The 15,482-nt window shown below is 39.7% G+C and overlaps 1 protein-coding gene across 4 annotated transcripts in view; it reads right to left on the reverse strand.

Annotated features, from left to right (window-relative positions):
* Positions 1 to 15,482, reverse strand: part of myripb (myosin VIIA and Rab interacting protein b) — an 82,846-nt gene that overhangs the window by 18,282 nt on the left and 49,082 nt on the right. For all 4 annotated transcript variants that reach the window (XM_077554750.1, XM_077554749.1, XM_077554748.1 and 1 more), the window contains exon 4: positions 7,594 to 7,730. In XM_077554750.1, coding sequence (XP_077410876.1) covers positions 7,594 to 7,730 — 137 coding nt within the window. The remainder of the gene's footprint in view (positions 1 to 7,593; positions 7,731 to 15,482) is intronic.

Here is a 15,482-nt window from a genome sequence, read left to right on the forward strand (position 1 = left end):
GTCTAGATGATGAGCCTAGCTTCAACAGCCGCCACTCTGCTGCTACACCATGTTGCCATTGGATGGGAGCTCAGTCTTCCCATAAATGTTCATCTTAGGAAAATATGCAGTGAGGTGACTTTACTGCAATATGAATCTTATGTTTACCAAAGTGCAGCGCCGTTGCATACCCAGCAGTCACAAAGACTCACAGTCTCCCAAAGATTAGTGACATGTTTTTTTATTCGAGCCCAATCAATGCCACTTTACAACTACATTGTCTCCACGAGCAGGGCAGAAAGTACGACAATAGGCAAGGAAAATGGTGGAAGTAGCTGAACATAGTGAAAAAAAATCTAATATTTATACAGCCCATTGCAGCCTTGCTCATGATAGACTAAAATTTATTACTTTGATTGTAGTTGGCATTGATGTCCGACTGCAGTTGTGACCGGTGTGTTTATTATCACGTGAATATGCATTGGAAACACACTTAGACAAAGCTTTATAAATAATTCACGTTGAGGGATTTCAGTATTATGTCAGCTGATTAAAGTAAACAACCAGATGGGATGCCGCATACAAAATTCATATTTGAACATTGCTTCAAGACATTTCTCACAAGGCTGCCAAATATTCTTAGACAATGCGGAGGGGTGTTGACGCATATTTTTTCTGCTTTTCTTTCTTCCATAACAAGCTCATATTAGACCAGCTATGATGCAATGAGAGGTAGGAGACAAAAAGAAAGGCAGATTATGTGGACTATTTGCGACTCCATTGAGTATGCGCTGCAAATTCTGGCAGCTACTGCATCAGGAAAGACTGAATTTAAAAATGTGACATCGCATCTAATAGTAGAGATAAGGCGGAGGGATTTCAGAGTGACAATTGCAAGAGATTTTGAGTTTACGGTGAACGCAGCAGACAAAATGGAGGAAGAAAAAATTAATGCAGTGTCCTGAGCTCTGTGACAACTTAACTTAATGCATTTTTATCTTTTAATAAACAAACAGTGCTTTGCTAAAGTGCCATTTTCCATCAGCTGTCACCAGGCCCTTTAAGGTTGACCAGCAAAGTGGAGGCTTGCAAACATGCTTAAATAAGACCAAAATAGTCTTTGTGGGGGCGTGTGAGCGTGCTGACATTAGCATTTAGCTGTGCACTCTTTGCACAGCCCCCTCACCTCGATCTCTTCCTTAATGTATACCACAGCACCCCCAATGTGCATGGCGCGCTCCAAAGAGAGGCATTTAAATTACTGTTAAAAGGGAAAAAAAAAATATTTGCCTTTCAGGAACATTAAAACATTATTGTTGTTGTTCTTAAAGCTCCACAGTGCTGCCAAGGAACAACTTTATAAGGCTGCAAGTGAGAACTGCTGCTTTAAATTAGCAGGTACATTTAATTACAAGGAAATTAATTGGAATAAAATCATTTTAACCCAACAGCGAGGACATTTACAGTAAACTGTGTAATATTAAAGTATATAAGATTTGGTGTACTCGGTCACTCATTTAACCGTCCTGTTATGTTTGTTTCTCAGGAACAGCAATAATGATCATTTAGTGAAAAAAGAAAATAAATGGGGGGGGGGGTGTCGTTGCACATAGTTGCATAAAAGATGTTACCAGTTACCACGTGGGATCAGGTAAACAGTTAAGTTAAAAATGTACAAAGAAAATCAAAATCCATATATTGTATCAACAACAGCCAGAAAAAAAATCTTCTCTGGGCCTTAGCTCGTCTTGGATAGTCGGACACAAAGTGGGTAAGTAAACTGCGGTCTGATGAGTTCACCTTTCAAATTAGTTTTGGAAATCATAGACGTCACATCCCCCAGGCTAAAACTAAAAAAATTCTATCCAGGCTCTTATCAAAGAAAAGTCCAAAAGCCAAAGTCTCTGATAGTATGGGTGGCTATTAGCATCCATATGCATCCATTGCGAGGGCACTATTCAGGATGAAACATGTACATACAGGTTTTGGAGCAACACATTCTGCACATGTGGCTTTGTAGTTAAAGAGCGTTGATACTACATTGGCCTGCCAGCATACCAAATGTGTTTGATGGATATGCAAAATACGACAACAAAGACCCCCTTCTGTGAAGCAAAGGAAGTTGTACAGCAAGTCAGAATTGGAAAGAATTCCAAGCTTTTGAAGTAAATACAGTAGTAGGAACTAGGGAGAGAAAAAAAAGTTTATCAGTTTGAACATGAAATGTATTTGTGGTGAATTCAGCCATTTTATTTGCTTGCATGCTTTTTATTGACATTTTACATAACATCCAAACTTTATTGGAATTGTGTTGTGTACTTACTACTGAGAGTGATGTGCACAATGTTCATCAGTGTGTGAATTATTCTACTATATTACAAAATACATCTTTGCTGTGCTATTATGGCGCCAATGTGTTTCCAAACACTTTACATACTGAGTAACATATACAGAGAAAACACAAATACTGTACAAAATGAGACAGTATAGCTTTCCTTCATACTAAAGATCCTGAAGTGCCGGCAGCATTTAGATCAGCCAGAAGACAGCGGAGAGAGTCCAGATGCTTTCCTTTCAATTATAATGGAGCATCTGGCAGCAAATGTCTTATTAACAATGCTTTCACAACAAGGACTCAACTGACAGGCTATCTGCTAACATCACAAGGGATGAGGAAAGTAAACAAGCTGGCATGCAGATCTACTAAGAGTTTCTCTTGTATTCTGCTGAAGTGATACCATTTTAATTGCAATCCGTCATGACATTGAAGGTGCATTGTGCCGTTTAAAAAGGTAACAAAGTTTTTTCTACATCATGCACGCTCCACCAATGCCCAGATGAGTATGAAGAGCCCTGACTGTTTTTCTCTGACTGCACGTATCAGCTTTTATCTTCCTTTTATAGTAGAGCGACCCTGCACACGCCACAGTTTCTTTGGGGAGGGGCGGAGTTTGTCTTACCTCGTTTGAAGTCATGTCTTCGTTTGTCAACTGTGGCTGTCGCTTTAAGATCGTGCACGTGCACCATAAACGAGCCTGACACAGATGCTGCAGTTACGCTTTGGGCCAGAGGTGGCAGTCGTGAGTAAAAAAAGTGATAAACTCCACAAAGATCCTTTAAACCACATGCAATATTAGACTCCAATTGAAGATTTTAGTATTCATTTTCAACAATTGTAGTGCTGCAGGAACAGCTAAAACACTTTAAAACCGCTACACAAGTTACCACAAACAACATGATTTTTTTAACCAAAATTATTGAAGCTACTAATACTACTACTAATAGTAATAACTAGAGCTGCTAGCATCTATAAAGGGCCCTCGCTATCCTGGAATGTAGGACAAAAACACTCTAAAATATAAAATATATACAGTATATTTTTGCCAGGCCTTCTGTGTGTGCAACGTTTCAAAGAGTATTTGCCAAGGTTTAGACCCTCAATACAAAGCATAATTTTTCTTTGAAAAGAGCGCATCGCCACGGCAACAGTGTGCAACAAAATACATCTTTGAATAACTTTTCATCTTAAACATCTTTAGATGAAACACCCAAAGTTTGAAGATTATCGGACACATTTTCTAGGAGGACTTCATTAAAATATGACCACTCCAAAACTGGTGCCCGATTCCAAAACAAAGACAAAATGGCGGACTTTCTGTTAGGTTTAACATATGGCTCCAAACAACTTTTTTGTAGCTCATGGGATGTTGAATATGCCTCCCAATTTCTTTCAATGTTTTCTTCGTTCTGAAAAAATTATGAAATGCGCCGCCAAATTTGATGCACCGTTCCCCTAAAAAAATACTTTGAAAACAATATTTATTTCCCTGTTGTTGATCTTGGTGTTGATATGGTCCAGCCCAATTTTGAAGTCAATCGGGTTAACCATAACTGCAGGTAACCATAAATATAGAAACAATTCATTCAGTCGCAATTATAAACATCCAGTCTTTTCATTTCAATTAACTATGTGTGACATTTTGAGTATATAGAAGAGGATAATACATTAAATTGCAGTATAAGCAGACCAAGCCAAATGTGTGAGATGTTAAATGGTAGTCGTCAACCTGTCATTACGGTGAAAAGGATTGTGGCAGAGAGGCAAATCAACCCATCACATGACAGCAAAAGCTGCTTCTTGAAAAGTTGGATCTCTGGCTGGGGATCAGTCGAGGAACTAGCAACATGTGCGTAATTCAATCTGACAGTGAATGTCAAGTGAGCAAAATCGGCTTCAGCTGACAAAGGTCAGAGTTTCAGTTCGCCCTCCTCTCATGTTCAAATGTCCCTTTATGCGGGCGAGCAGACTTTTTGTTCAATTATTGCACCGACTGTCACTTTCATTGCAGACATTCATGTGACTCTGGGCTTCTATTTAACATTCTGCCCATCACGCACAATAGTCTGAGGAACAAAGCTTTCAGATGAAAGGACAAAGACAAGAGAAATTATGACTTCCTTCTGGGTGTCTGAGCATCTCAGGCCCTCTCTAATGATACGACCCAGCATAGGAAGACAATCATTTCAAGCCATCTTTTTCACTTCCGCGTGGAAACATGACTTTACTGGCTAGTTGCCTTCCTGTTTGATCTTTTATTTTTCTACTGCAGTGTAACACATTGCAACTGACTTCCTATTAAAAGAGTTCAAGTTTTCTTGCCTCAGTTTGGGGCAGTAAGATTTCCTCTTCAAATGACAGCAACATTTTTATTCAAGAGGAGGTTGAGGGCAAGAAAGCTGAGCTCTTCAGCAAAGAAGAGATTACGGAAAAGGGTAACGTGACCAACTTGGGTCTTTCACTTCTGTCATTTCGGCTGCAAATGCTCAAAAGTGACAGTGGCAGGAGAGGTGCTGGCGGAGTGATTTCAGAGTCCATGACATATCAGTGGAGTTGTACCGGAGAATACGGAGGAAAAATGTTGTGTCTAGTGCTCTTAGCTCTACATGGCACAGTACAGACAACTGTCGTAGTATGACGTGGTTAAAAAAACAACAACCACACACACAGCAAAGGATGGAGACTTCCACTATTTTAAACTGGGGTGGTTGAAAGTTGTAGAAATTTGTTATTTTAGCATGATTTCTCTTGTAACAGTTTCAATTGCACTGTGGCTGTGCCTTGTCCTGCCCTAAGATAGTTCTGGAGTAATTTATGTGACATTAACCACCAAAAGTTACCATTTAGTGATAGCTAAGTTAGCTGTAATCCTTCACTGGAAGAACTGCATGTTGTTTTTCAGAATAAGAGCATAATACACTAAGTGCTATCTTAACTGTGTAAATGTTGGTAACTTAGCAGTGTTCATGATAGGTGATTTTTTACTTTGTGTACTCATTGGATTGTTTATACTGTATTTGATGTGCTGTTGCTAGCACATCACTAAAGCACAACAAGAAATTACCAGGCCAACTTTTTTGTTGCGTGTTCCCGATATTATTAGCAGGAGTTACCAAAAAGGTCTGTGTGCCCACAAATAGCGATCGTGTATATTGTTGGCGTTGATTGTCTGTCATGACTCGTGACGCTGCGTCACACAAATTTGATTTGAGTGGGAGCGTGCGTGGATATTGAGTAGCCGATGTAGCTACGTCACAACACCTAATTCTGAGCAGTTCATTTGCCATGACATTAGGATTCTTTCATCAGGAAAAAAAGTATATTTCTATCTGTTTCCGTTTTGCAGCAATTAGCATTAGAATATAGCTAAGTTTCATCATTATTCACAAATCTATTTAGAAATGTGAGTAATGAGCTTTTTGTCAACATGGCCCGTGTTTGATCTCTTTTGCTCTGCTGCCACCTGCTGGTCGTTTGTGTAATAAATACAATTTATTCAACTGTTCTTTGCAGTTGAGAGGCTGCATCAAAGCCTTCTGTATGCTCTAGCATGAAAAAAAACATAAAAAAAATGTATACATACGTCTTTGGGATACTTAAAACATTTAAAATAGAACGCATTTATATGTTTTTGGAAGCAAATGCGTTAACTAGATGTGCTGTAGGAGGTGGGAAAACTCCCACAAATGTTTGCCATTGCCATTCCTAGTATGGAAATGCAAATGTCAGGAGGAAAGCGTGACATGTATAATGCCTTAGTTTGAAACATTCTAATCAAGTAAAACAGGTGTGAAATAAGCCAATACAAGTCTACATGGTAAAAAAAAAAAATAATAATATTTTTTTAAGCGAATACATCACTTACTTTTTTTATTTATTTAAAGAGATTGTGAGCCACAGAGGAAAGTAGCACAAAATGCACTTTCTCCACTTTTTCTGATTCACTCCCACAGGTCCTCAAATAAACTTGTTTTGAACTCTTTCGGGGGTTGTTTAACATTCTTTGAAACGAAGCTTTCTGTGCGATGAGAAGGTCAACGCAATGTTGGCACTTTCATGTGGAACAAGATCCAGTGGCTGCTTTTGGTAGCTTAGCATAAAATCGAACAACTACCTTGAATGCTTGACTTTCCACTTCAGTCGTCTTTAAACTTTAATCCTTTATCGGCAGAAGACATTCCTCCCAGCCAGGCAGCAAAGGAAAATCATGTGTTTGTTAATATTACAAGGTCATATGGTTCTTTTTCAGTACTGCAACTTCCTGGGCTCTACATACATTCCATGATTCAGTATGTGTTTAATTTCATTTTGTGCTGCATTGGAAAGAAAATGGATTCAATAACATTGTTGTTACATCATCTTTGTTGCTCTACTTCCAGAATGGGATTTTATGATGTGGCCCAGAAACTCAAAATAATGGACTCTCATGCAAATAGGGGCAACGCCTCAGGAATGCAAAACATTCTCATAAACTCTTCCATTCCTGAAGCTTGGGCGGATTTCACATGCACTGCAGTAACGCTGGCTTTTATTTCTTTTCATCACCAAGGGACTGATCTTCACAAAATCAATTGTTGGGAGATGTGGAATGGCGGCTGACATGATGGCCGCCGAGAGCTCAGTAACGTGTCCATAGCGAATGCGTGACCTTCTTACAGACAGCGAGAAAGAAAAGGGAGCGAGACATTTGGGTCTTTCATGTACATCATCTTCAGTGCAATAAGGATAAGGGCTTGTATGTGTTGTGAATTGCAAACAAACATTATTATTATTATTATTATTATTTTATATTTATTATCTTTGTATTGTTTATTATTATTAATAATTATTTATTTATGTATTATCTTTGTATTGATTATTATTATTATTATTAATATTATATTTCCACATCACTCAGGCCTGCAAATGTCTTACAGCCAAGAGACTGAACCTTCCCCTCATCCAGTTTAGCCCAAAGTCTGACCTGATTTATCCCCTCAGTGCTCCCTTCATCCATTTAATCTAGCCTACTGGGATTGGAAATAATGCCCTGTGGAGACAGACTGATCATGTTGCAGCCGGGTCAAAACAATGCTATCGGGAGGGGCGCAGAATGGATAAAAGCTGCCCTGCTGCTGCCCATCACAGAGCCAACCACGGAGGATAAAACAAAAATGGACGCAACCTTTTGCGCGTATTACCCGGCAGGACACACTTGCAGGGAAACCATCACCACACACGCGCATGCACGCACACACAAAGTGAGGATTCAAGCTGACATCAAGGGATGAGTTTACCTGGGAGATCAGATAGTGCTCCTCTCTCTATAATGTGCTTCCTATATAAAGTCTTCAAAACCTTGGCGCTGCCGAACCTCTTGAAGCGTCTCTTCACATTGTTGTAATACCATTCCAGGGACTGTGTCCTCAAAATCCTGCAAAACACAAATGAAAGATTTATTTGTATTTAGCTCAAACTGCATCATAAGTTGATTTCTTCAAAAACCCATCCATAAAGTAATTTGGATTTGATTGATATAGGCAGCCTATTTGTTAAACTATCACGTTTAAAACCCATTTAAGATGTAGACTATTGTGATGCCTATGTGCTTGCCCTACACATTAGCAGTGTTTATCGTCATTGTGTGCTTCTTTGACAAGCAGTGGATGGTAAGCAAAAGTAGTTTTATGGGCAGTAAATTTGTCACCATTAGCGCTGCAGCACGATAGAATGAGAGCAGAATACAGCGTGCACACCGTTGCATGATCTTGCCCTTGTGCTATTATGTAAATTGATTTAATGTAGTCATTTATCTTTTAAAAATTGGAAATGTGACATTTTAATCATGAATGACTAAATACTTGGACCGTGTATCTCAACTTTAACTTTCAAGTGCATATCAGTAGCCAAAGTGAACACAACCATGCAGATTTTATGACTCTCCATTGTCGCCAATGACAAACAATACATAAACAGACTCACCAAAAGCAGCAACCTAAAACCACACTGTGTTAAATCAGCACCGCTATGAAGGTTTCAATCCAAAGTAGCATTACAGTAAACCTCACAAATGTACACATTTGCATTCTTTAGTGCGGTGGAATTGGAGCCGAGTTGCTTCATTTGGACAAAAGTAGTCCTTTGGAGCCACCTTGTGGTATCTATAGGTAATTACAGTACAGTATGAATCTCTTTGGAGGCTTACCCCTAACTCGCAAAATTTCACTATTTAATCTGCCACTGTCCCTATTCACTGCAAATAAGGTAAGGCAGCTTTATTTATATAATGCATTTTATACAGAAGGTAACTAAGTGCTTTACATAAAATTACAACATTTAAAAACAAAAGCACTAAATATTTAAAGACAACTGAAATAAAAGATTACAAAATTACTAAAAAAAATAAAAATTTAAATGCTTTATTAGACCTCAGTCAGACGTGTTTTTTTTTTTTTTTTTTTAATTATACTTACAATCATTTCACTTCTGTTGGCAGCTTATTCCAATTGTTTGCAGCAAAACAGCCAAGTGCTGCTTCACCAAGTTTATTTTGAACTCTAGGCTCCACAATTTCTTCCCACGCCACAAAAAAAGAAGTTAAAAATAGTTACGGGGGCATTCCTATACAACAGTGAATATAAAAAGTAGTGTTTTACTAAATTTGTGTACATATGAACCATCCTGAATAGGAACGAACATGCCAGGACTTCTCTTTCATGGTATTTGTACTGTAGTGTGCATCAATGAAGCAGATGAAAAAAGCAACACTGTTAAAAGTATCCAGAGTGGCCCCCGGGGCTCCATGGCCTACCACACCGACTGCACAAACCCCCCCCCCCCCCCCCCCCCTAAACACCCTTCCTTCTTCCCAGTGGATTTATTATCATCGGCATCTTTCGGCGGGACCGGTTAATGAGTCTCAGCTCCTTAATTTCCTGCCTGAGGTACAGTAGCGGTTTCTGGCATGTGCAATATAAGCGGCTGCACAGGGCGGCCTAGCTGGGGGGTGCGGCAACGTTGCGTAAAGGAAGTCCTTAAAAGCTTTCAGTGAAGAAGCTGACACATTCTACGTTAAAGACTTTCAAAACAAACCATAAATATTATCTTTAATTAAAGCCCTTCAGCTATGAAGAACTACAGTTACATGACGCAGTGAGGCCATGACAGCATTATTAGGCTCCACTTATTTATACGAGTCAGCCTTTTCACACATGAAGATACACGTGACTCCATGACTGATGATCATTTGGAAGATGGCTTGAGGCTGGCTATCAGTAGCTCCTGTCCGGACTACGAATTTGTTTACAATTTACTATAGTTGAATATAAAAGAAAATAAAATGTTCACACCAGTTTGTGCGTGTGTGTGTGTGTGTGCGCGCTACATTGTGGGGCCCTTACACATGTATTTTTCCAGGTTTAATGACCATTGTGGGGACCGACTTGAAATTGTGGGGACATTTTGGTGGTCCCCACACGATCAAACCTCTTTTTAGGGGTCAAGACTTGGTTTTAGAGTTTAGGTTTGAATAGGGTTATGGTTGAGGTTAGGGTAAGGAATGGGGGTAGGCAATCATTTTTGATAGTTGGGGTTAGGGGAGGGGGATAGGAAATGCATTATGTCTATGGATGTCCCCACGATGATACAAAGACAAGGGTTAGGTGTGTGGTCTTGTTTTTGTTACATAGTGGGGCCAACATTTCGGGGATTTCACATAGTTGTGGGGCCCGCCTGTCCACGTGGGGCCATTTTCCTGGCCCCTACAAGTTTAGACCTCTTTTTGAGGGTCAAGACTTGGTTTTAGAGTTTAGGATTGAATTGGGTTATGGTTGAGGTTAGGGTAACGAATGGGGGTAGCGGGTAGGCAATCACTTTTGACGGTTGGGGTCAGGGAAAGGGGCTAGGAAATGCATCATGTCAATGAAATGTCCCCACGATGATACAAAGACAAGTGTGTGTGTGTGTGTGTGTGTGTGTGTGTGTGACAGACACAGACAGTGAGAGAGAGAGAGAGAGAGAGAGAGACACACACACAGACAGCGAGAGAGAGAGAGAGAGAGAGAGAGAGAGAGAGAGAGAGAGACACACACAGACAGCGAGAGAGGGAGAGAGAGAGAGAGACACACAGACAGCGAGAGAGAGAGAGAGAGAGACACACACAGACAGCGAGAGAGAGAGAGAGAGAAAGACACAGACAGCGAGAGAGAGAGAGAGAGAGAGATAGAGAGAGCTACTGTATGAGTTGGCATTATGCACAACACTAACAAAATCTGCACTGTGAAAAGCTCCGCATTGACTGACCTTTGGACTGAGAAGCAAACAAATTTATAAGTGAGGAATCTTAATTAGGATCTTAATCACTGTATGTTTAAGTGAGTTAGCCATGCAGTGCATAATGAGTTTTGTTTTAAATTTGTTGGATATTGTCGTACTGCTCAAATATAAAGGAACATTTGGTTGCTACTGCAATGCTCTGATATTCTTAAAAAAAAAAAAAATCTGTACAATTAAAATTAGCAAACTGACGAGGAGCGCTTGAGATTAAGGATGAAGGAAGAGAGGCTTCTCAATGAATGAAGCATGACATGGCATCCCTGGAGTGATGTGGTTTAAAAAAAGGGCATAAAGAGAATCGAGTACAAGCTTTCAAGTGTTGGATGAGCCGCATGGGTTTATGGGAAAAACATGCATAATGAGGTTGGGACAGTCTTTGCTGCTGCATGAATAAGTAAAAAGGGATTCCTATGGAAACTCTCCCGAAACTGTTTCTACACGTTCTTCCATCATCCCTGCCCTCTCATTAGACTGGCTGCAGTGCTGGGAAACCAACTTATGATTCTCCTCACAGCTATTTTGCCTTCTAAATGAGCTCCATTGAGTGATATTTAGGGAAAATGCAGTAAAAATATGTTTCAGTGAGATTCTGCTTTCTTGGGGAGGAGGCTGGAGTGAATGGAAGAGCACAGGAAGGGAGGGATGGTGAATAATACAACAGCCAACACACGAATATGAATATGATACTTAACAGTACAGCATTTGAATCTCTGTTGGAACGTCAACATATTTGCATTCTCCCCTTGCTTTTCCGGGTACTTTGGTTTCCATCCCTCAACTGGGATTAGCCAATTGTAAATAATTGGAGCAGTAAATATTCCTGTTGAAAAAAGATGTGCTCAGAACAGAACAAATATTGAGCTCTACCGCTTACAGAAAACACAACAGAAAAGGGACATTAATATTGATCTAGCTTTATTTTTTAACTAACAAGAATCACTCTCTTTTAATCCAACATCCCATGACTTGTTTTTTGTTTAAAACATTGGCAAAAGGGGTATAAACAGAAAATAGAGGAAAACAAAAACAATTACGCAACGGTGTACAAAATGGAATTGTACATTTTTAATGACAGAGTTTCCAAGGCCAGTGCTGTTTACAGCTACATCACCACACTACACAGACTGGGTCAAGGATGGGCAACTGGCGGCCCACAGGTCGCAAGCTACATTCTGAGTGATTAATAAATAAATAAATAAATAAAATGTTTACCCCCCCCCCCCCCCCATAAAAAAAAAGAGCTGATAAACGTTCAATATTCCTTTCATGAAAAATGGGGAGTAAATTGGGGGTTGGTAAAAAAAAAAAAAAAAAAAAAAGCTGATTAACATTCAATATGCCTTTCATGAAAAATGGGGGGTAAATTGGGGGGTGCCGTTGGAAGTGGGAAATCCTGGAAAAAAACAAAAAGAAAACCAGTCTTTAAAAATATATATTTTTAAACGTGAAAACAAAAATGCTAATATGTATCGACTGTAGTTTCATGTTGTAATACCACCATTCACCACTAGATAGCAAACATGGCTTAGTTGGACTTACACCGGGTCTTATACTTCCCTATACATACTATAACATGAGTAGGCCAAATCATTTTTGAGCGGGTATCGAATAATATGAAGGACAAACATAGTACCTCAATAATTAAAAATAAAAGTTTTGAGAGTTGATATTCATGAAAAATGCACCGATTTTTGTATTTGATGCTGTTTTGCTGAAATTTTGTACCGTCCCTGAAATGGTCATTTTTAGGCAAGAGAGCACTAGGGAAACAAATACAGCATGTGATTATTTTGTTTTCTTCAAACCCTTTATTGTTGGGTTAAGATGGACATGCATTGAGAAATGTATTACACATATATTAAGAGCACATATTTTGCACATATTATATTGTCATACATCTGGCTAGGAAGTGTATGGCTCCCCCAAATAGCACAGATGAAAAATTGTGATCCCCTCCAGCATTTACCTCTAAATTGCCCATCCCTGGGCTGTCTTATTTATTTCGAGCTGCCACAAATGCCTGCCAGACAGAGGACAAGGTGGTGGGTCAAATGCTAAAAAGCAGATGAGATTTTCTCCTTTTGCGCGAGGATCGTTTTAAACCATCTGGCCATGAGAGGACACAAACGTGTCGCTCGTAGCGACTAGCCCGTCTTATGACCTTTCTGGGAAGCCGCCAGTATATTGATCACCTCCCTGTGGCTCTCTGATTGCCATTCACTAGACAGGAAGACGAATGAAGAGAGAGGCCTTCTGCATTATACATGGACGTTAGTGCGAGATGTGATTTTACATGGATGTGCTCATGCTACATAGGTGCACTACTTATATTTGCCACTGTCATTAAAATGTGGGGGGAAGATCACCTGGCAACAGTTACACAATTTTCCTTTGCCTAGAAAAGATTGTTATTAGAAAACCTCAAGCTGTTTCTGCCTTTGGGCTAAACAGACGGACGACTTCCCAGAGCACAACCATACCACACTTGCGGAATACTAACATGCTTCAAATGAAATTTACCACTATTAGTAACTAAGCTTTGTAAAATGACAAATACAGGAACGTGAGATAATCTGCACGACTGCAACACTAAATGAAATTTTTGGAAGACAACATCCGGAGAGGCACAGTTCTGCGTTGTGGGAAATCTAGATACACCATAGCCTGCAGTTATGATTAGCACTAACACAGGTGTCTTTATCTGGCTAGTCTGTGTGGATTATGAAACCTGCAGCTTTCTTTGCAGGGAGAACAATTCACTGGGGGCTTAATAACAACAACAACCTGTAAACAAAAATGGGTTTCTACATATATATTTCATTCTGTCTGGGAATCAAAAGATGGAGAGAAAAAAACAGCTGGATTGTAGGGATATTAATTGTAGGGATACTCTCAGTTGATGCACAAGTGAACACTACACTGCGTTGCATACAGAGCAACATTTATTGAGACTGTTGTATCGATCAGGAGCCATGTTGAAATGCAAGCTGTCACTTCACAATGGACTGCACTGTTAGCTCAGTTGATGACAAGAGTGATGAAACAGCAGATTAAAGGTCATAAACCGGATCAAGTTCTGACACTGACAGCATAGTGTAGCTGTCACTCCCAATTTTGTTAGCCTGTTTGAGGTGGTGTGACAAAGTCACCTGCACAATTTAATGATAATAATAACAATACTTAGCTTGGATTGACACTATCAGAGAGGTATTCACAGTTTAAAATTGTGTTTATTATTGTGGTTGCAGCAGCTGCTGAGTGAGCAATGAATACAAAGCAGCAGGAGGCAAGGGCAGGCCAAAAGGCAGCAGCCACATGAGAGCTCCAAAGTAAAGGTCATTGCTATGATTGGCATCATGAAAGGAAGGCTCCAACCATTTTCAGCAGTCCTTTGCAAAAGTACATCCCCATTTTATATATTGTACTGCCAAAAGAAATAAATAGTCATTGGAAAAGTAGGGGAGGCAGCAAACTGTTCTTGCCTGATAAGACAGGAAACTCCGCGAAAGAGATGATTTCACAGAGGCTTAAAGAATAGCTCCCTAAGTTTTGCCACATGGAGCCGGTAACTTCAAAGAGCAACGCAATGACCAGAGGCCAGCAACCTGAAGACTTATCAGACAGGAAAAGTTGAACTTCCTGTCAGTCTTAGCGCATGATGGGTCTGGCGGCAGAAAGCACACATTCTTTGAAATATCCTTTAATGCTTCTATCAATTTGGACCAGCTCTGTCTTTACGGTCTCTGCAATGACAATTTACAAAGTTCAAAGTGTGACTCAGACAAATACAAGAATCAGACCTATTTATTATGTAGCTACAAATAAATCTTTGTCTTGAGATCTGCAACCAAAAAATTACCTGCAGCAGCGCTTGTGCAATTATAAATTCAAAATATCCCAACGGAATACACCACCTTTTCCAATTGTGACCCACATCTTTCACTTCCCCTGAGAGCTTTTCACTGGAGAACCGGCTGCAAGGCAAGCCTATAAAGTGAGCTATATCACTGCACTCTAGCCAATTATGAATGAAATGAATGGCTCAACAGGCCTCTGGATGCCCTCACACATGGGAGCATAAAGTTAGTCACACAACACAAATCAAGAGACTGAATCACCGTAGCCTTTGTCCTCAATGTCATTGCTGCTTGATGTCCCTCCATCTGAGCAATGATATTTAGGAGGAATTAGTAGGAAATTATAGAGGAGGTGCACTCTACACTTTTCCAGTAAAATGAATGACATTGTGCATGTGCAAAGCCCTGCATAACACATAAAAATGGCAATTAACTTTAATGTAAATCTAAACCTGTATAACTAAGTATGTTGATGGGAAAGTTGGTAGTCATGTAGTTCCACAAAGCTTACTGCCGTGAGTCAAAACCACTCAGGCACTCCACCGCACACAAAATTTCACACTGGGGCTGAGAGTTCCACAGTGAATCCCCCTAAATCAGACCAGATGGTGACAGAAGAATTAGAAATCTTGATGGTTGATTTGCGACGTTCAGCAAACAGAACCGGTTTGGCCTTTGATACTTGCAGCCACACTGGCCACTTAAGTACACCTGTGAAATCAAGAGATTTAATGGAATTTTATAACAACTTGGAAAAATTTAGTGTTCCTGGCTTATTAACTCATTCACTCCCAGTCATTTTCACTGAAGCAACCCCCTTCGCTACCGGCTGTTTTATTGGATTTTGATTGATTTTACAAGACCCACAGAATATTGTGTTCTATTGCTATAAAAACATGAAACCTACCAAAAGAAAGATTAGAGTCTCTTCTTTCATCATCTGTTTCCATTTTGCAGCAATTAGCATTAGAATGTAGCCAAGTTTCATCATTATT

This window comes from Vanacampus margaritifer, chromosome 20, assembly GCF_051991255.1.
Source record: "Vanacampus margaritifer isolate UIUO_Vmar chromosome 20, RoL_Vmar_1.0, whole genome shotgun sequence".
Classification (NCBI taxonomy): Eukaryota; Metazoa; Chordata; class Actinopteri; order Syngnathiformes; family Syngnathidae; genus Vanacampus; species Vanacampus margaritifer.